This window comes from Galeopterus variegatus, unplaced genomic scaffold (assembly GCF_000696425.1).
Source record: "Galeopterus variegatus unplaced genomic scaffold, G_variegatus-3.0.2 Scaffold3622, whole genome shotgun sequence".
Classification (NCBI taxonomy): Eukaryota; Metazoa; Chordata; class Mammalia; order Dermoptera; family Cynocephalidae; genus Galeopterus; species Galeopterus variegatus.
Genome location: NW_007729733.1, coordinates 11688 through 33652, shown reverse-complemented (window position 1 = coordinate 33652; position 21965 = coordinate 11688). Strand labels below are relative to the sequence as shown.

General features: G+C 45.8%; 1 protein-coding gene across 1 annotated transcript in view; it reads left to right on the top strand.

Moving 5' to 3' along the window:
• The window catches only part of LOC103601185 (urea transporter 2), a 16404-nt gene extending 9688 nt beyond the window's left edge, over positions 1 to 6716 (top strand). Inside the window, exons 8-9 of the mRNA XM_008585566.1 lie at positions 2717 to 2766; positions 5664 to 6716. Of these exons, the coding sequence (XP_008583788.1) occupies positions 2717 to 2766; positions 5664 to 5864 (251 nt within the window). The 3' untranslated portion in view covers positions 5865 to 6716. The remainder of the gene's footprint in view (positions 1 to 2716; positions 2767 to 5663) is intronic.
• The last annotated feature ends 15249 nt before the right edge of the window (positions 6717 to 21965 follow it).

Sequence of the window (21965 nt, the reverse complement as noted above, 5' to 3'; positions counted from 1 at the left end):
GAAGATTTTAAGCTGAGGCTATCCCAGAAAATCTGGAACATGTGGTCAGCTTACTTGAGTGTGGGGCCTGTCACAGTGATTATTTTAATTTATTGTCACAGTGAATATTAAATGATTGTCACAGTGAATATTTTAATTTAAATTAAATTTAATTTTTAAATAGGCCAGCATTTATTCCATGACCTGAAACTCAGACCCATGCCTTGTTATTTCCTTCCCTAAAAATGTCCCAGTGACAAAAAATTTAAACTTTTACACATATCTTCAAAATCTCTCATGATTTATATTATTGAATTTATTTTGGACTTATAAAAAAAAAGAAAAAAAGAAAGTCTGAGCACCAGAGATGAAAAGCCAAGGAGTCCTGAAGATTTTAGAAGGATTCAGGGCCATGACGGTGCCTGCTGTAAGCTCACCTGCTCTCTCAGCAGCCCCCAAACTCCACCCAGAATCAGGGCCTGGAGGTCACCTGAAGGGAAGGACTATGTCCAATGCCTGGAGCTGTAACTTCTGTCCAGAGTGGCAGAGGCCAAAGACATCTGGGGTACCAGCTGGGAAATGACTTTACAGCCCCAAGTTCTGCTTGTCCACTAAGGAATGTTCATGTTCAATAAACAAGTCTTAAATGCTCAAATTATATCAGATGTTACCCCACTCGTTCTCAACCAGGAGTGATTTTCCCCTTCCCCAGGGACATTTGACAATCTCTGATGACTTTCTTGTTTGTCACATCTAGAGGCAGAAGGGCAGAGTGCTACTGGCACCTAGTAGGTAGAAGCCAGGGATGTTGTTAAACATCCAACAATGAGCAGGACAGAGCCCACAACAAAGAACTGCCCAATCCAAAATGTCAATGGTGCCAAGGTTGTGAAACCTCGACACACGTCATCTCATTTACGCCTCACTACAACCCTGTAAAGTGTGTGGATACTATTACTATCACCATTTCACAGGTGGAGAATTGAGGCTAAAACCTGAATAAATTGCCCAGAGTCAGGTCTGCTTGACCATAGAAGTCCATGCTCTTTGCAGGACACTGCAGTGCTTCCTGAGCCAGTGCTTTCTCTGCAGGTGAGAAAACCAAGGCTGAGAGCAGTTAGGCTTTTTTTCCTTAATCACACAGCCCGTGGTGAACAGGACAGGTGAGGTGGCCAGCATCCCTCCTGGAAGGTTCCTTCCACCACAGCCTGCTCCACACAACCTAGGACAGACAACTCTCGCTTTAAGCCAGACAGGCTGTATGTCCCGTTCCCTTCTCTTCCTTCTGTTCTTCCTCCTGGATCCCCACTCTGCAGGCCCTTCAACCACACATGAGCACACACGAGGTATTCAGAAGGTTTGCCTGCTCATAACAGACCAAAGTAGATAAGATAACAGTGGGAGAGGGGAGAGTGAGAATAACTCCTTTGACTCTGGATCCCAGGGAAGACAGATGGAGTTGGGGTCTCCACTCTGGCCTGTCCCACTCAGGTCTCTGGCTCCCTGTTCTCTGGAGCTTGGGTTTGCCCTCCATATTCCCCCTCTTCCTAACCTCAGACCCAAGAGGCTGCAGCACTCAGCAGCTAAGAGCCCTCTTCTGGAGTGAGGTGGCCTGGCTTTGCCACGTGTTAGCATGTATTCCTGGACAAGTCACTTGAACCCTCAGCACCTGATACCAACAGTGCCCACCTCCCAGAGCTGTTGTTGGGATCGGATAAGACAATTTGTGAACGTGAGTGCCGAGCACACAGGGCCCCTCTTCTGTATAAACAACATATATTACCGCATGAGGATTCAGCTGACACAAAGGACGGCATGGGCGGCTATCCCCTCTCGGAGAAATGCTCTGTCTGCTGCAACCCCTTGAAGCCATTTCCTGCCCCACAGCCCCACTTCACGTAACGCCTTCCTTAATCTCTACGCTTCCACTTTGAACCCCTACCTCTAAAACTACGGGGGCTTCTCCTACTGAAAGACAGGCAGAACGGTCATCATTTAACCTTTCTGAGCCTCAGCTTTCTCACTTGTGAAATGAAGACAATCATAGTGCTTACACTGTAGGAATGCTGGAGGGTATAGTCAGTATTACTATGAGCTGGGCAAGCAGCAACTATCTCATAATGGTTAGCTACTGCTATATCCTAGGAAAATTGGGATGCTCTCAGTTGAAAAATTAAGGGTTCAGAAGCAAAGCCCAATTACACTGGTCCATTTTAACAGCTTCTCACTTCTTGCTGGCACTCAGTTCCTCCCAGTGCCCGGCCGGGTCGCGCCCTCTGCAGAGCCTAGAGAACCAGGCAGAAGGCATATCTGGTCTTCCTCAGGCTTACAGAATGCTGCTTCTCCCTAGGAACCCATATTATGTTAATAATAACTTGTGATGAAATATTCCAGTAGAGAGTTCTGGGATTCACTTGCCTTTGCTGTACGGTAAAATTTCCATTTATGGTTTATGCTTTTAAATGTCCCTTTACTGGAATGCAAGGTGGTAGGACCCAAGAGAACCATAACAGCTAAATTCTGGCCCTTTTTAACAAAGTTCATCTGCTGTCTTAGCTGTGCCAGCATTTGCATGGCTTTTAACACTTTTAAAGCTGCCGAGCACTGGAATCATAACTCAATTTTTTTAAATCTGAGAGTATTTGCGGCATAAAATTTATGTGGAGGGAATATGTAGACTAAGTTTGGGTCACTGTCCAATAGTTACTGGACCATTTCTTGTTGCTTCTTTCTCCAGCACTGTTTGCGGCCTACCTGGGTGCTGCCCTGGCTAACATGTTATCTGTGGTGAGTCAACCTAGGCTAAGAACGTGCCCACAACACCTTCCTGGTATTCTCTTGGCTTCCCAAAGCCTGCTCAAAACCCCTCTTCCAGGAACCCTTCCCCAATTCACCCCTCTTATTTCAAATCACACTACTCACCTTGGCACCTACTAGACAGAAGGAGCTCGGTCTCACAAGTTTAAATGTCAAGTGTTGTCAATTAAATCCCATTGTCAGTGGGCCAGGAGCTCCTTAGAGAAAGACAATTCGAAGAGCATTATCTCATAAATCAAACTCCTTTCTATTATATAACCCTATAGAACTATTTTTAAGTCTTTATTATTTAACTTGTGTTTATAGATCGTCTGCCCAACTAGCTTGAGAGCCAGGGTACATTTTGTTTGTCCTGTAGCAAGTTGCACACTTGGTGGGGGGTGTCACTAGCTAAGGCTTCAGGGAAGAAGGGGAGTCACTCCCTAGTCAAGAAGAGAGACACAGAGCTGGTAGCTTGGGCAGGTGCAGCAGTCCGAGAGAGAACGCCAACTTCGTCTGGGCCCAGCAGGGGGGGGGAAGGGCGAGGGGGGGGCACAGGGCTGGCCCAGGCCCCAGCACAGATTCTCAGGGCTCAGCTTGCAGTTGATGCCTCCCCTCTTAGATGAGGGTGCAGGGCACATCTCACTTGGTCCACCAGGAAAAGTCCTGGTGATGCTGCGGGTGGATGGTTGTGCATTCTACGGACACCTGCCTATATCCCTCCCTCACTGCTAGTGAAAATGGGTGGTTTGGACTTAGCATACAGAGATATTTTCTAAGGAGCCTTCCCTAATACTTTCCTGTCTCCTCCAATGGACTAAGTCCCTCCGCTGGGCCCCATCGCATCTTTTACACACCTTGGCTACAACAGTTGATATACAATTTTGTGGCAAGCCTAGTGCCCGTCAGTCCTCTTTCACTTTCAGCCTGTGGGATCCTTCAGAAGAGGGGCCCTATCATGTTCTTATCTTTATCTCTAGTACCTATTACAGTGCCCAGCACATAATCGGTTCTCAAGAAATACTGAATGAATGGATCGCTAAGGCAGTGAGCCTCCACAGTAGGAAATATTAGACCACCAGAAACACTGAGGGGGGACAAGAGGATGGAGTGTGGCCTCTGAACTCTGTCCACTCCAGGCTTTAACATCTCTTTCTGCATTCTTCCATTCACCCAGTGTTTATCCAATCAATACGTAGCATGTGCCCTCCTTGGATAAGGCACTGGAAGAGATGCAAACTGGGAGGCATTGGTTCCTGATCACAGGTGTTTCTGGTGGTCATTGGCCTTCCTCTGTTTGCAGAGAAGTTACAAACTATACCACTCAATAGTATAACAGACAGACATTTTTTTCTGGTCAACAGACATTTTTCAAAACAAAATCAAGTTTACTTTTTGTGTGCTTACTATGTGTATGACGCTTTGCTGACCACTGTCAGAGGGGAAGAAAAAAAAACAGTGCAGGTTAACTCACACTGAAGAAATCTCCAATCTCGTTGAGGAACAGGATATAAAAATGTTGAATGACACTTATGAGACCATTCAAGCCCTCAGAAGAGCACTTATGAGTTATACTTTTTTGTTTTCCAACTGGCACATGTATATGAAGCCCCATGTCTCCAGAAATGCCTCCATTGGCTTAACGATCATGATCACATACTTAGGACCATTTATTGAGTACTTAGCATGTACTAGGCACCAACTTTCTGAGCAGGAATTGTTAACCGTCTTTTACTATTGAGGAAATGGGTCTCAGAAAGATTAAATGACCGTAACAAGGTGATAGGAGCTGAGATTTGGAGCTGGGTCTGAGAAATGCCACAACCATGTCCTTTTCACTGCAGGACTCCAAGGGGCACTTCCCAACGTACCTTGTGCAGCCTTAGCAGGGCTTTGGAGTGACTCTTTGAGTGGAATTTATCACTCATGGGTACCCCTTACGGCCTCAGTTCTGGTACCAGGTGATCGCCGTTCTTCCCCAAGTCCCACCCAACAGTGCCATCTTTGGACACACACATGACTGGCATTGTTACTCCCATGGCATTACCTGAGGTTTTTACTGTTTATAATAAAATGATATTTGGGGAAGAGGGGCATAATTTAATCTGCCTCATGATTAAGTTGGTAGACTCTTTGTTAACAAACTATCTGCTCAAGCTATCTCTAATGAGGAGTATTAAAAAGCCTCAAGGCATCTCAAGGAATAAAACACAGGGCAACATCATGAGAAAGGGAGCTGGGGGTGAGAGGGCCCTTGAGAAGAGAGGCACCTAGTCTCCCCTCCAGCTCCCCGGGATGAGGATGCCACAGCTCTATCTCTCCATGTCCTCTCTCTTTCCCTGTGTCTCTCCGTGATGGGTTTTGTCTGCTGCACACACAGCCTTCAAATGGCCACTCATCACTAATTCGTTCTCCAGCTCTTTAGTTCAAGAGCCCTATGGACAGTCTCTGTACCTCTTACTTCAAATTCTCAAGAAAGGGATCCTATTGGCCCATGTGACCTGCCTATGGGAAGATGCATTTGAGTCAGGTGTCTGTCTCTAGTCCAATCAGCTATGACCAAAGAGAAAAAGGTCTTGAGCTACAAAATGGCTGCCAAAGACATTCCTTCAACAGGGGCTGATGGGAGAAGGCATGGAATGGCCATAATTCTTAGAGGTGAAAGTATAGCCGGGCCAGAGACCCCAAGACAAAGCATGTCTTCTACAAAAGGCAGACTGATACCACTGGCATGATTTTATTTATATTGGTCTTCAATTAAGTATTCTTATCAATGCTCACAAAGCATCCCCTCCTCTACCCAGAGCTGCAGGTTATTGATAAGGGCTCACTAAACAAGCACAAGCATCTGATGTAACCAATGTTTCTCTTGTGTTCCTCTGTCCCAGTTTGGATTACCACCCTGCACCTGGCCCTTCTGCCTCTCAGCGCTCACCTTCCTGCTCCTGACGACCAACAATCCTGCCATCTACAAACTGCCACTGAGCAAAGTCACCTACCCAGAGGCCAATCGCATTTACTACCTGTCCCAGGAGAGAAACAGAAGGGCATCAACCATAACAAAGTACCAGGTCTACGATGTCTCCTAAGTTGCCCTTTCCAAAACATGTCACTATAAATTCAGCCTTTGGTAGGCCATCCAGGTCCCCAAGCTAAAGACCACTTAACCTTCCCTTTTGTCTGTCCTATGACTATCCCCCAAGCTAAGGGAAATACGTGTGTAGTCACCATTCAGGGATCTCTGAACTCTTATGAAAGATATAATTAGTTTAGACTTTATATCTGTAGCTTTCTCCCAAAGAGCTCCCTTTAAAGGGAACTTACCCTCTTCTGCAAAATATGCCACATCTTTAAAGAGTAGTCACCAAGAAGGGGACAGAGATTGGTGATGTGGTCACCCAATTCAATCATTGAATGTAGCAAAGCACAGTACCAAGAAATGTGCATCAGCCTGGAAGACAAGAGGGCTGGCTCACCCCAGCTCTGCCACTAATGAGCTCCCACCATGGTGGGCAAGTCCTTCTTGGCTCAGCCTCTATTTCTTAATTGGTTTCATGACAGGAAGAGATCAAAAGTCCTTTCCACCTCAGAAGTGTTGATTCTTCTTTACCTCCTACAAACTGATAAAAATCAGGATGATCAATGAGTAATACTTTGAGTTAAGTGAAAGATGGAAGGGTTACCCAGAGAAGAGGCAGGAAGATGTTAATATTCTATGGAGGTTTATCCTTGGATCATAGGAAGATGCTCTCCAGACCTGGGGTTAGGAATCTAAATTCACTGAAATGCCAATATGCCTTCCTGTACATAACAGAAATATATCTAGAAATGTCCTAAGATGAAACCTGATCTTTATCAACATTCAAATCATATTGTAAACAAGTATGTTTCCTTCTGTAACATTCATGATCATACTCTCATTAAACTGTTTAAGTTTGCAAGTTGATCTCAGGGCTTTCTTAAAATGGGCCTGACCCGCAGGTTCACACATTGCCCACTTGATGGATTTTTCACAGTCAAACCTGTGTCTCAAAAGAGATGAGAATGGGTTAAAAATTATCAGAAGAGGGTTTGATTTGCTTGTGGAGGGAATTATACAGAACTGACCATGGACATTGTTTTCTGTTGAAGCACAAATTGTTAATAACCCATTTCACTTTTTAGGGGATCATCTTTTAGCCTTGTACCCCAAAATTACAAATTGAGCCACTCTTGAATGGCCAGTAACTCTTGTTATTTAGTAACCCCGGTTACAGCATTGAGCTCCTAAACCACAAAACCCCTGTGAGGGATGCCACGTGGCCCAGCCTTTCCACCGCTTCCCCAGAGGAGGGGGATGAACCTCTCATAGTACTGCAGTGGGACCACCACCCCCCTCCACACACACACACACACACACACACACACACACACGCACGCACACACGCACACACACTTCCAGTTTGGCATGCTGGATTGAGAACATGAGAGAGGGTTGGGGGAGGAAGCCAGGTGGATGGGACAGACTTGCTATAAATGTACCTTTAAAGAAGAAGTTACATTTTATCAAAATCCACCCTTCAGAAAAAGCTGGCTTCTATGTTTATTTTTTCTCAGTCGGTCCCATAATCCCAGCCATCTTTTACCAGCCCAAGACCACAAGGCTGTATATTCCTCCCCCAGGTCATATCTAGTCCATGGTGACTTCACCATGAAAATGGAGCCCTTCTCCATGGAAACAAATCCTCCACGTAGGAAAGATGAACGAGTCACACTCCAGAGGTTACCTCTGAGTTTGTCATCACACCTTGAGGACAAGAAGGTCTCAGGCTTTATTTTAATGACCATGTAATTACTGCTCTCTGAGGATTAAGCACCCAGCAATTTCACCAGAAGGCTGTTTATGCTCACAGCTCACTCAGCTGCCCCAGAGCCTCTAAGTGATGACAGAACTATTAAAGTACCAGTTTTCATGCATTTTCCACCAAAGTGTTATAATCTGGTTTTATTAATAGCAGGAAACCCTCTGCATGCATGCCGTTCTGATTATTGACCACTAATAAAACCCTTGAGCTGTTCTAAGTATTTCAGTATCCTCGCCAATTAAGCAAGCTGAGTTGGCCCAGGATACTAAGCAAGGTGGAAATAGATTGGGGAAAAGAATTTGTCTTATGAATATGTATGATGTCTACAGGATACGAAAGGAGTCAGTCTAGTTCAGCACTTCAATCAAGCTTTGATGGTGGAGAGCTGGAGCCAGCTCCACCAGCTCCTGAGAGCCAATTGTGCAAGTGAGAACATTTCTCCAAATGACATCCAGTGACGCCACACTGATAGCTTGAAATTGGCCACGGTGGGAGTATTTACACCACAGAAATCAGCCAACTCTACAAATCTGAGCATGCACACAATACATGTTTTACAAGCACATATACAAACAAAAAAGGTGCATTGGAATACAAGAGGGAAAATAGAGTGAGGTATGAAAATAAAAGGACATACCCACCTTCATACATTCAAGAGAGGGGCCTTGCATGGTCCAATGAAGATCATATGCCAGCGATTAAGTCATGTGGTTAACTCGACTCTGTCAGAAAAAAATTAAAAATGGGTGGGGCAGAGTGTGTGCTACATACATATACATATATACATACATGCACATGCACACATACAGTTGTTTTTGTTGTCTCTCTCCTTCATAGAACTAGCCCAGTCGTGGCACATAGTAGCCCTGAGAAATAGACGATTGAGTAATGGACTGAAATTCACTCCCATCCCCACTCTCTCTCCCTCTACAGAGTCCATTCACTCATTCTGGCTGGAATCTGAAATCTGTTTCACACACACAACTACATACTTACAATAGACAAACAGAATTACAGGCAGGCCAGCTGACTGAAGCTTGCCTCCAAAATTTACTGCCTGTAGTCTTCTCCCAACACGCATGAATGGTGTTCAGGAAAAGAACTCCTCAGAACAGTGCACGCCATCTAGCCCTAAGCATTCATCATTTTATTGGCAATAACTTCAAGCCTCTGCAAACAGTCTTTTGCAACCATCCTTTCCTTAGAGAGCTTCTACAGCTTGGAGCCCCAAACCATGTAACCGTCTCAGGTGAGGCAGGTAGATGGTAGGTCAGTCATTCTCAAACTCGAGTGTGTATCAGAATCACCTAGAGACCTTATTTAATACAGATTACTGAGTCCCATTCACAGAGTTTAATTCAGTAGGTCTGGGACAGGGCCTGAGACTTTGCATTTCTAACAAATTCTCAGATGATGCTGATGCTGTGGGTCTGGGGGCCCACATTTTGAGAGCCACTTGCATAGTCTTAGAAATGGGATGCTGCCTCCAATCACTCCTCCCCTTCATTGCACGTTGTAATGCACTGGTTGCAAATTCTTGTGCATAGAAGAATCATCTGCAGGATTTATTAAAACAGATTCTCTGGGCCTCAATCCAAAGATTTAGATTCAATAGATCTGGGTGAAGCCAAGAATCTGAGTTTCTAACAAACTCTTGGGTTACAAGATGCTGCTGGTTCAAGGTCCAGACTACGAGATCATTGCATAGGTCCTTAGTACTGGCTAAATTAGAATCACCTGATTGTGATGCGCTGCCCTACCCCAGACCAATTAAGTCAGCAGTGGGCCTAGGCACAGGTATTTTTTCAAAGCTCCTAGGATGATTTTAATGTGCTGCCAGTGATGAAAACAAATATGGTGTCTGTTTCCCAGGTCGCCACCTATTTCCAATCAGAGTCACTCCCAGAGAATAAGCCCTCAGTCCCCATCCTCAGTCCCCAGGTGGGTTTTGATAAGGGGCAGGGAGCCCGACAGGGGGGCAGTGAGAAGCACTGGGTGCCTAGAGGCAGGAGGAGCATGAATAGCACAGTTTGTTTGTCAATGTTGTTGAGGGCCAGCACTGCACCCCAAAGGAGACTAGATGAAGAAAATGAAACCACTAACCAGACACCTCCGGCTTAGTAGGCCGAGCATACAAGCAGGATTTTGCACTGGCCCCGGAAGGCCGCTGAGTGAGTGCCTTCACCCTAGAAAGGAAAAGTAAATCAGCGGGGTTGTCAGCAGCCGCTCCAATCACACTGCTCTCGGTCAGGCACTGCGGATGCAGGTAGTGCTGGCCTGGCAGAAAGATGTGGCTACAGGTGAGAGGCAGCAGGCGTGCTGTGTGCACAGGTATGGAATGGGTCGTGGGCTCCCTGGGGCGGGATAGAAGGTGGAAAGGGTGGGGAGGTGGTGACAGCAGCAGCTGTGGCAGGCAGGCAGGCAGGTGGTGCAAATAGAAAAGGAGATCCCACTAGTCTGGCACGCAGGAAGCCCCAAGCAGGTAGACATCTGAGATAAGAGGCAAAGCAGGCAGAGAAGCAGAGACATCGAGAAAGCGCGTGCTGGCGGGCAAGGCAGTGCTCACTGGAATAGGGAGAAAGAAAAACAGGCAGGTTTCAGTGGGGTGAGGCTCCACCCCTCTGCCAGCTCCCTGGTGGGGCCAGGGATGGTTCAGACACAGGGATGGGGGGTGGCTCTCAGTCTGAGTCATGAGGATCCACCATAATATTGGAGAAAGAGACTCACTTAGTGTGGCCTGAGCATACATGGCAAGGAGCACCACGAGGCTGGAGGTAGCAAATCAGGCAGCAGAGCATTGAAAAAGCCTGGTGTCCAGGCCACAGCCCAGACCCACATCTTCAGAATCTCTGCAGTGGCCCAGGCAGGAGTGGTTTTCAAAGCCCCCCAGAGGATGCCGATATGAAGCCAGGGTGGCCCCCCTGAGTAGAAGGTGTGGAGGGGCTCTGGGCTGTGGGGAGGCTTCAGGGAGAAGATTCTCTAGAGAGTTCTCAAGTGAGAGGAGGCCCAGACCGCATAGTCTTGTCAAGTGGAGGTTGTCCCAGTCTCTGGAGTCAGAGGTGGCCTGTTCCCATGCAATTCTTAACCTCTGGGTCTGGGCAAATTTAAACTGTCCTCCTGGCCCCTCTAAAGACCTGTGGAATCCTCTTGTGCTCATCTGTGTATAGGTTTTGTTTTTACACCCACTGAGAGACACTGATGCCCAGCTAGTTTCTGGAAATCCTGGCATAGGGCAAGACAGAGAGCTTGGGACACAAGACCGAGGTGAGGACCTAGAGGGCAGGACAGGGACCCCAGGCCAGCCTCCTGGGCCTGTGACCCATGTGGTTACATGGACCTGCACATGATTGAGAGCTCTGCTGGCATTGTCTTGCAAGTCTTAATACCTTTTGAACAAGTGGACCCACATTTATATTTTGCACCAGGCCTGGTGAATTATGTAGCCAGTCCTGCACTGGGCTCTTGATGGCCACTGGAGCTCCCTCCTCCATGGCAGCAGCATCAAAGTTCCCCTGGACTACTTCTCTCTCTTTCAAACTCCTTCCTTGCCCATGACAGCATGAGACAGCAACACAATACCCCAATACACACAAAGGGGCCTCATAAGGAGAGGGGGTACTCCAAGGGAAGAAGGAAACACAGAGAGAGATGGCACCTGCCACCCTGGAGGTCCAGCACATCTGGGCTCCATTGTGCAGGGACTGGATCAAGCCAGGAAGACACCTAGCAACAAAAATGTTCATGAATTTTCTAGCTGGAGTAAAGGAAAGACCCAGAAGACCCATACTCATAGGCAACTAGCAAAACACACTACTGTAGAAAAGCATAAAGAACAGCCAAACTTTTCCCCTTCTACACTCCCCTGGAAGCTCAGGATTTCACCCCAACATGAGTGGGGGGCACCTCCATGATGTGGCTTCCTACCCAGTGCATCAAACCACAACTGGCTCTATAAACCACCTTCCCCACTGTGCTCTGTAAGGATCCAGATTGTGTGTATCTCGCTGCCCCTATCCCCAGGCCTTGGTATGTGGTAAATACTTGGTAAGTATTTACTGACAAATGGACCCATACTTTAGCATCCTTGTAAAGCTGGAGTTAATTCCAGAAGGTGTGTATTAAGCAAGGTAAGCCTTGTTCAAAATGCAGATTGTGGGGCCCTGACTTGAGAGATCAGTATTCTGTAGTGGTGGGGTACTAGGAATCTGTACCATTGTGAGCATCTCAAGTGACTCGAGAAGGCTGATTCCCCTGGTTGTCTGAGGGAGGCGGGTAGGGAGAGGAGGCCTCAGGACGGGGATGTGAGGAGGATTCACACAGCGGCCTAAGGCATAGTTGCATGAGTGGCCAAGGATCGGGGGAGGCTCTCCCAGTGTTGAGTGATTCTGCAAATTCTAGTGCTTGGAAGGTCTTCTCCTAGAAAGGCCAGGCTGATGGGACTGGCAGGTGGCTGCCATCCACCAAGAGTAGCTGCAGATGGCTCCATGCGCACTGTGGGCCTCACCCACCCTCCTTCCCCACTGTCATGACAGTTGCCCGAACAGCCCAGAGAGCCACAGTTTGCTGACAATGGGGGAAAAGAGCTGAAAAACGGTCCAGCATAACGTGAGGAACATATGAGTGGTTTGTGCATTTCTCCCCAGAAAATTTTCAGTTTGCCTCCTGCATGAATTTCTTAATAGCTTCTATAGTCATTTAAAAACTATAATTTTAACATAAAATGTAATATTGACCATACAATTAAATACTTAATTTTTATATTGCCTGGTATCACTTGTCATCTGGATGGGCCTTATTTCCCCAATAAGGTGACAAATTCTGAAGTCAGGAACCTCATCTTATAATTATCTGGACACAACTTAATTTGGGGACTAAATATATCACTGAGCACAGGATAACCCTGCTGCTTGAGTCAGTTGATATTTGGACTCCCGGTCCTGGGACTGTTATCTGAGAGAAGAGACAGGGCACCAGATGGGCTTCCACAGAGAGAGGAAAACAGGGTCTGAGCATTAAAGTGTGTGAGCTAGGGAAGTCACAAGAACTCTGAAGAGTTTCAAAGTTTCAGCTCTTATAGTTAGGCCTTTAATACATTTTGGGTTAATTTTCATATATGGTATCAGTTTTCCCAGCACTGTTTGTTGAAAAAACTATTTGTTTCCACATATAAGAATTTTTTTTAGAACCCAGAAAAATCTTTAGTTTACATTCCTCTTGTTCTAGGATAGAATTTCCAAAACTGGTGAGTCATATGTCTTAATAAATATGTAAACCCAAAAAAATGGGGAAAAAAAATGAAAGTCATATGATCCAAGAAGGTCCAGGTACCTTAAGCTGAATAAAGTTAAACATCTTCCTTTACCATAGGCTGCACAGAGACTTTAATGCCAGTGTGCTGTAATAAAACACTCATTCTTACTTCATCAGAGAGGGCTTGTGTGTGTGCACTGGTTAACGTCTCTACGCACACACGTCCAAAGAGCTCCAGTTTGGATTCGCTTCTTTTTGAGAATAGATTTAATGATTTGAATACTACTGGATAGTTTTAACTTGATCTTTGAGAACTGGGCTGCCAGGATGGTTCAGGTTTATGTGTTTTGTAGAGTTGTATCTTTTATCTTTAACCAGGTCAGAGCAAAAATAAGACAGTACCATGTGAATTCCTCTGGAATCCTTTCAGCAACTGGATGCAGAAGCCACATTTGTAGTTTACTTCTGAAGGATCCATATTTCTTTAAAAGGTGAATATTAAACAGTGTGTTGTTTTTAGCTTTGTTTTTTGAAAATGTAGTCCAAGAACCACCTGCAACAGAATCTCTTGGGTGCATTCACAAAACTGCGGAGTCCTGGGGCCCCTTCAGACATAATAATCAGAAACTCTGGGGCTGGAGCCCAGACTCTGCAGCCTCAAGCTCCTCGGTGGTTCCTGTGCACATCAAAGTTTGAACACCGAGTTTACCTTTGAATTGAAAGAGACCCAGTTGTTCATAGAGAGATGGGGAACAGAGGCTGACTGGAATCTAGGACCAAGGTGGCTCTTCCTGTACCTCTTCCCTTCCTTCCCCATCTGCACTGCCCGTTCTGTGCCCTTTGGCATGTTGACACAACTGTGTAGTCTGTACTGAACTGTAACCATTGAACCCAGGCACACCGAGAGCTCCTTGGCTTATGACACCTCCAAATGGTCACCAGAGGGTGCCAGAGCATCTCCAAAAGCCATGCAAGGCTCCCTTTGCTCCTTGCTTTCCTCTTTCACTGCAGGTTCTCGGCTCAGTCTAGTCTCCCTAACTGTCCCCATCTGATTCACTGATGCTCAAAAGGACATTGGATCTCATGAGAGCATACTGTTGCTAAGAAAAGCACTTATTAGTTGTGAGGGCCTCGGGGATTTGTCTAATACCTCTGAGTGCAACTTTCTCATCCTAACAAGGAATTAATATGAACTTATAACAGTTAAATGAGATAATAGGGGCAAAGCTCCTTGATCAGCTCCTGGCTCTTATTCTATCATAAGGTAGTGATTTGCATTGCTAGAAAACCAGAAACCTTGAATTGCAAAAAGATTTTTTAGAATTTTATTATTAACACATTATTAACAAATCTAAGTTCAGCCTTGGCTATCTTTCATCCATATACTCAGAAACCTTTCCATCTCCTCTATAATTTTTGGTCCTGACCTTGTTATTTCGCTTGCAGCACACTTTACAACACCAATGGTAAGCAGAAGAACACAAGTCAAAAAAGAGGAGCCTCTACTAGAGGTGGGAAAGGGGGAGTGGGAGGATGGTTACTGAGAAATTGGTAAAAGGCCACAAAAAAATGATTACATTGCATAATGTTGAACATACTGATTATCCTGGATAAATAAATTAATTAATTAAATTAAAATAATTTAAATTTTTTTTAAAAAACTGTGTTCTAAGAAAAATAAATAAAAAAGGAGGAGCCTCCCTCAAACTGATTAGCTCGGTTCCCAAACTTTACACTGAACTCATTCAGCTCTCTTTGTCTAAGCTATGCTAGGTATTTAAAAATTAGGTATAATTTAAGTTTTGTTCCCTAATTAAGTGTGCTATAATTAGCATTACAAGAATTCATTCCGTGAAGACAATTATTGTAATAGGTACTCCGGTGGCACAGGTGGTGATGGTCAAGGAGATGGAGTTGGTGGCAGTGCTGATGGTGATGTTGAAGTTGGTGGGAGCACTGATGGTGGTAGAGGGAATGGTAAACCCTCCTACTTAGCATTTTTCAGAAGTTGCACCTGCCTGGAGAATAAAGCCCAAACTCCTGAGCTTGACAGACAAGGTGCTCACGCTTGGCTGCTGCTTACTTCTTTAGCCTCATTTCTTACCAGCCACACACTCATGAAGCTCTTCCACATTAGAATATTCTCTGAGCCTTATACTCAATGCACCTTAATTTTATTCTGTCTTTGTTTATGCTGTTCTTGTCATTTCTTTCTTCCATTTTTTCCACCAGAAACACTCCTACTCAGTCTTCCAAACCCATTTCAAATGTCACTAGCATCTTTTGTAAGGACTTCTCTGATCTCAAGGCCAAGTTAAATTTCCTTTCTCAACACTTCCACAGCATTTTGTGTATATCTCACCTTTAATATCTCTGATCTGGCTTTCAAGGGGTTGGTGGGGTCTTCCTGCCCACCAGAGGTGGACTTTTGATTGACCTCTTCAACAGCCCTGTTAGACTGATCCACAAACTCTGGCCCAGTGCCTTCATGCTGAGCTAGAGTCACTCCGTTACAGTCGTGTGCCTACCGTGAGGTTGAGTGGCAGAGCAGGGAGTGCTCTGGGCTCAGACAGCCTGTAACAAGTCGGGTGTTTTGTTTTTTGTTTCATTTTATGTGTTATTAAAGTATGACATCTATCCAGAAAAGTGAACAAATCATAAGTGTACCATTTAGCCAATGAATTTCCCATAAACGAACACACCCATGCAACCAACACCCAGGTCAAGAAACAGAATATTACCAGCGTCCAGAAGCCCCTCAAGGATTGTATTTAAAACTGCATTTCTAACTATTTAAACTTATGATTTTAAAATGGGCTATCAAATTTCAAATATACAAGTAGTTACTAGTTTTTCAAAGACATTTTAGAAGTGACAGAAGCCAAAATGCCTCCAAGGAAGTCACTCTGAGGATCTGGGGACACTGTGTTCCTTTCCTAAGAAAAACACAAACACTCAGCTAACCTGGGCCCCACAGAGGGCACTCCCAAGCCCTGGGGCTGAGCCAGGTTCAGGGAGGCTGGTACACCATCTGATTAAGTGAAACAACTAGTGATGTTTGGAGAAGAAGATCACATTGACTGTAAGGACATTCCAAGGAGATGTGGATGGAAGTGAAGTGGAGAACATCCATAATTAGTTGCCTGTAAGCCTCTCCTGGTTTCTTTGATAGGAACTTTACACATACCATCTCACTGATACCGTTGAGAGGGTCATTCCATTTTAAAGAAAAGGAAGAGGTAACAGAACTTGTCCCAAATCTACATATGATGATGTGCGGAAGCCCCTGAACCGGCATTTCAATCCACCTGGCTCCCAAGTGTATCATCCTAGAAGGAACAGCATAGGTAAAGGTGCTGGGGTGGGGAAGAGGACACTGTCCTAGGGCACGTGCACTCAGGGGGAGCTGTCTCACCCATGTAATGTCCCACTGAGGAGTAATGAGAGTTATAGATGGAGGGGTGGGGTAGCTCCCATTACAGAGGGAGGGTCCTGAGGGCTTCTTCCACTCACCCCAACCAGCTTCTCTGCCCTTCCAGCCCCTCCATGTGTCACGGTTAAGAGTTCATGGTGGGGACCTTGCTGTGAGTGTGTTCGTGTGTGTGTGTGTCTGTCTGTGTGTGTGTGTGTGTGTGTGTGTGATATCATGACATGTGTTTCTTCCTCTGCATGTCAGCAGATGCCTTGGTGTTTCATGTGTGTTTGGTCGTCTCTCCCACCCTGATGTTTTCCATTAGAGGAAGGGTACAGGCTCTGTTATTTGACACATCGCTTTGGCCTTCAGCATCACTCAGGTGTTTGGAATGACATTCTGACCTTCTGGCCTGACGTGCTTACAGGAAAAGCACAAACCCAGCAGCCAACACAAGGCAGAGGGACCACAAGCCTGTGTCACTGCTCTGTGTGAGCACAGATTCCAGCACATTCTTCTGTATCTCGAGAGGTCCCTGTGCTCAAGGCAGCACGTTGCCCACCACCCCCTCAGGCTGACCTTCAAGGCCCTTCTGTGGGGCCAGCCGACCTGCTCAGGTGCCTTGTCACCCTCTGCTGTTGGCAGCTGCAGTGTCGGAGCACCATGTGCCCTGGAGGAGGAAGGCTGGGCTGGTGTCCTCGCTCCACCCCCACCAGCCCCGGACAGTTCACCTCACCAACCCTCTAGTTTCTCAGTGTTGGATAGAAAGAGGATGCCACTTGAAAAGGTGAAGGAGCATCTGCCCCCCACCCCTTCAAAATATATGACCTCAAGCACAGAAATCATGACTTGTCTGTGGCTATACTATCCAGAATGCACCCAGTCTCGTCTGACCTCAGAAATTATGGTTGGCAGAGCCAAGCAGAGAGTCCTTGCATGGGGAAGCGCCAAATAAGCTTCTGCCTTCTGACGAGGCTCATAAATGCTGTCTCTAGCTGCTCCACTACTGTCTCAGAAGATGTGCCTGTGCTCTCACCTTCCCTGTCACTTCTGCATAAATGATCCCCAAATTCAACCTCTCCAGCCCTGGGTTTGTACCCAGACTGGAGTCCTGCATCTCCAACTGCTTCCTGGGTATTTCCACCTGCCTGTTCAGACGTCTCAAACTCAGTGTCACAAAGTGGACTCCCAATTGTCTTTGCTCCATTTCATACTGTCACTTAAATATTTTTATTGAAGTATAATAGACTTGCATTAAAGTACACATATCACAAGTGTACAGTCAGACTGACACAGCCAGGTAACCAGCACCCAGATCAAGAAACATTATCAGCACCCCAAAAGTCCCCCTTGTGCCCCCTTCCAGTGGTGACAAATCCTGACATCTCTCACGTTAGTCTGTTATTGAACTTTGTGTAAATGGAATCATACAGTCTACACTCTTCTGTGCCTGGCTTCTTTCACTCAACACTGTGAGATTCATTCATAACCATGCCATGGAACTGTAGATCATTCATTCTCTTGCAGTGTAAATACATGATTATTTATCCATTCTACTACAGAAGGGCGATTGGATTGTTTCCCATTTTTGACTAATATGAATACTGCTGTATTACACTTTTCTGTGCATGCCTTTTGTTGGGAATGTATGTACAGATTTTTTGTGTGTATGGTCCTGGCGGTGTCAACGTACATTTCTACCAGCTGCCTACGTAAATTCCAGTTGCTCCACTTCTTCCCCGACACTTATGCCATTTTTGATTCATCTTCCTTCACCTCATGCCTATTGGTTGCTCTTTTTCATCCTAAATTATCTCATGTTGCAGACCTTTCCCCCGTGGTACTGTCTTGCCACACAGGCTGTGAGCTCACAGTGAACTTCCCAGGCTTTGAGCTTCAGGCCACCCTGTGGACACCCCCAGATAATCTCCCTAAATAAATGCTGCTTCATCATCACACTCTTCTGTCCACAGACTTCAGTCTTTCCTGATCTCCAATTACTTTAGAACTATATCTGTTTATTTGTCTGGTTTCTGACACTCTCCACAAACCTAGTTAGTGATCAAGCAGACCTCATCTTTCCTTCAGGCTTCAATGCTGCCTTTGTAATTTCCACATGTCATTTTCCAGTGCCTTAATCCCTCTTCCAGCAAGTCTCTGACATCAGCCTGTTTGGCAGGAAAACTGTCTTCTGTGTTAGCAGTTCTGTAAAAAACCAGCCCAGCAACTCTTATTCCAACACTCTTATTTTCAGAGAACCACCCCCTCCCAAGTTGTAAATAACTTGTTAAAAAATACTAATGACTTGGCAGGTGTTTTCACATCTTTTGTAAAGTGACAACTGCCATTTCTTGTTTGTTGGTAGCTTTTATTTGATCTAAAAGCAGGCAGAATTTTAGATATTAACTGAGCAGGGGAAAACTGAGTAACAAAGAGAAATTTCAAGTCCAGCCTGCTTTTAAAACTGCTTCTCAGTGAAAGAAACATCCTCATCAGCAACAGTTGTCAAGCATTGGCCACAATTCAAGAGGTTTTCGACTAGCAGAAGGTTTTGAAACCTCCCATCATTATGGAGAAATCATAGAAATATGTGGAAAATAGAAAGAAGGCAAATTTTGCTTATTTCTACCAAATTTTAAGAAAGCAAATCAAATTGCTGTATGTTTAATGTTTGCTTACAGTTTCTTACAGTTATTACTTGAAGATATTATTTTGTACAAGGGACCCCAAAGCATTCTAGTTCATGTTGCCCGTATTACAGAACTTAGTGCAAAAATTCACCATTTTAATGGCCATAGAGATTTATAGTTGCATCTTTCCTTTTATAATGTAGCATTTTTCTTACCTATGTTTTATTGGATGCTGAGTTTTGGGTAGGGGCTGTAGGGGCTCAATGCCTGGTTATTGTAGCATATCCCATGAGGAAGCCAATGCAGAATGCGCTGCCAATCCTGATGCCTTGTGCAAACACAGAGGAACATTGCTTTCCTGTGCACACAGCAGGACTAGGTTCGTGGGCCATGACTCACAGCACACACCCACCAGTCTGACCGATCACAAGGCTGTCACAGCCCCATAAACAAGCCATGCTTCTCTTGGTTTATACTCATGACTCTGCCATGAAGGCCATTCCCTCTTTTCCTGCCTTCACTAAATGCTACTCAATGTTAAGGGCCTTATTAGGCCCGTATCTTTAGTAAAGCTCCCTCTGCCTACTCCAGACACTACTGATAGTATCCACACTCTTTTAACCCTAAATCGTGACTGCCCCCAATTTAGCACTTAATTGCATATTATCTAATATCATTTAAGAGCACCTTAAAATCTGGCAGTTCTTGATTAAAGTTTACAGGCATCACATCCCTCCCACTGTCACCATTGGTCATATACGGGCTTGATGTTGACACTAATGTTCCCTGTGTCTTTTTGTTGCACTGGGATGCAAAACCTGTTTTACACTTCACACCATCCCCCAGAGTGCTGAGGACTTACCTAAATATGCAGTAGGATGGGAAATTGGGGATGAACAAATGGCAGCTAACTGGAAGGGGGCCTCGGAGCACGGGCTACAGCCTGAGAGAAGAGACTGAGTCCCTGACCGTAGGAGAGTGGTGAACTGGCCGGGGCATCATGAGTTTGCAGCCTAACCACGAAGTAAAGAGTGGAGGAGCTGGCCATACTCCACACCCAATCCACGGGGATGCCAGGGCTCCTGAGTGTGGGCTAAGCCTGGGTTTGGCAGCAGGGATCGGGACTATCCTGTGTCATCCACGTTGATCTCTACCAAGGAAGCCCCAGAAACGCAGGCTTCTTTTCTGTTTGCCACCCTCCGAATGGCTCAAGTGTCCCTGGAACTAGACATTCGCCACACCTGGAGCCGAGGGCTCAGGTCTCCCCAGTTTCATGGCAGTCCCAGAGGCAAGCCAAAGCCTCTGACCACAGGGGTAGACCTGCAAGGCTGGAGTGCTGAGTGATTTATGCCTATGGCTGGTCGACCTATGGCAGGAGCTGATGAGCAAGGGCCATCCACGTGTGTCCATGATGGCAGGAGCATCACCCCCTTGACTACACACCCCAGTTGTGATGCTGCAGCCCTGCTCTAAGGGCTAAATTTCAGGAGAATCGACCCCACCCCCTTGCCATACCAAAGACACACATACCCTATGTCAGTACCATGCAAGAACTCGTTCTAGCCCTTCAAGAGTCAGAGTCATTAACCCATTTATTCATCCATATACTCAACAAATAACTATTGAAACTCTACTCTCCATGAGCCAGAAACTGAGCCTGAAACCAGGGCTATAGCAGTGAACAAGACCAGCCCAGACTCTGCCCTCAGGACACTTGCAGGCTAGCAGGCACACTCAGTGAAGCAAAGACTCACAAATTATGTCATTATACATAATGAAAAATGCTATGGAAGAAAGAGAAACACTCTGGGAGATAAGTGCCAGCAACTGCAGCTCTAGCCTGAGTGTTCATTGAGTGACTCTTAATGGGAGACACCATCCCCTGCCCTGGGGCAGGAGGGACAGCAAATGGGATGGCAGGTGTCCTTTGCAAAAGCATATTCGACATGTCTCTTGTTGTAATGTAGGCTATGGAAAGTACAGTTCCACACAGCTTCTTTGGCCTTTTGGCCAAAAGAGTTATATACTAAGGGTGGAAGGGAATCATTGCAGGAGCCATGGGTTTAAAAGGTCAAGAAGACACCAAGGTCCAGGGTTTGATCGCTGTATTAGCCAGCTGCAAGTAAAAGAAGGCCAAGGAATCCAAGGTGGAAAAGCAAGGGGTGGGGTGGGGCCCAGGAAAATGGTTAGGGATCCTTGAGACCTTTGGCAGTTGCTACTGCAGCAGAAAGTATGTCAGTCCCCGTGAGCGGGCAGGATGCAGAGGCCTCTGGCTGGACCATAGGAGCTGCTGCCAGGCTCCCTGGGCTGGAGGAGGTCCTGCACCTGTGCATGCGAGCATTACCTTTCTGTGACCTGTGACCATCTCTCATGGTAACTGATGGCCATGAGGTACCCATCGAGTCTACGTGAAGGAGCCAGCACCAGGCAGAAGCAGGGATTTGATGGAGTGACTCAATGGAATCTAATGGATTGTGGGGCTTCTCCTAGAATGCTGCCTTCAACCGGTATGTGACAGTGTGTGACAGCGTGTGACAGCATGCTCCATGCTGCCAGCTGGAATGTAACCATGACTCACTTGGGCTCACCATGGCATCTCCAACCAACACATTGGAATTTGTATTCTGTCGCCACTCCAGGAGCCTGAATTCATCTCTTTCCACTAAGTCTCAAAGACAGGAATGCTTTAGAGTGGTGCTTCCCAAACTGTAATATGCACACAGATTCCCTGGGGATGCAGATTCTGATGCAGAAGTTCTGGGTAGGGCTGAGATTCCTCATTTCTAAACAAGTTCTGGGGGATGTTGATGTGTCTGGCCTATGGACCACATGTTGAGTAGCAAAACTTGAAAACATTAACCAGTGAATGAAATTAAATCTTTTCTCCTTCGTGACGAAGGATGATCAGCTCCACCATTTGGTAGTCACTCAGCAAACATTTTTTGAGTAGAGCTGTGATAATGATGGTACCATTGGCAGAAGAAAGGAAGTCAGAGACAGGAATTATTTTAGGGGGAATAATAATAACAATTACCTGTGCTTGAATGCCTCATG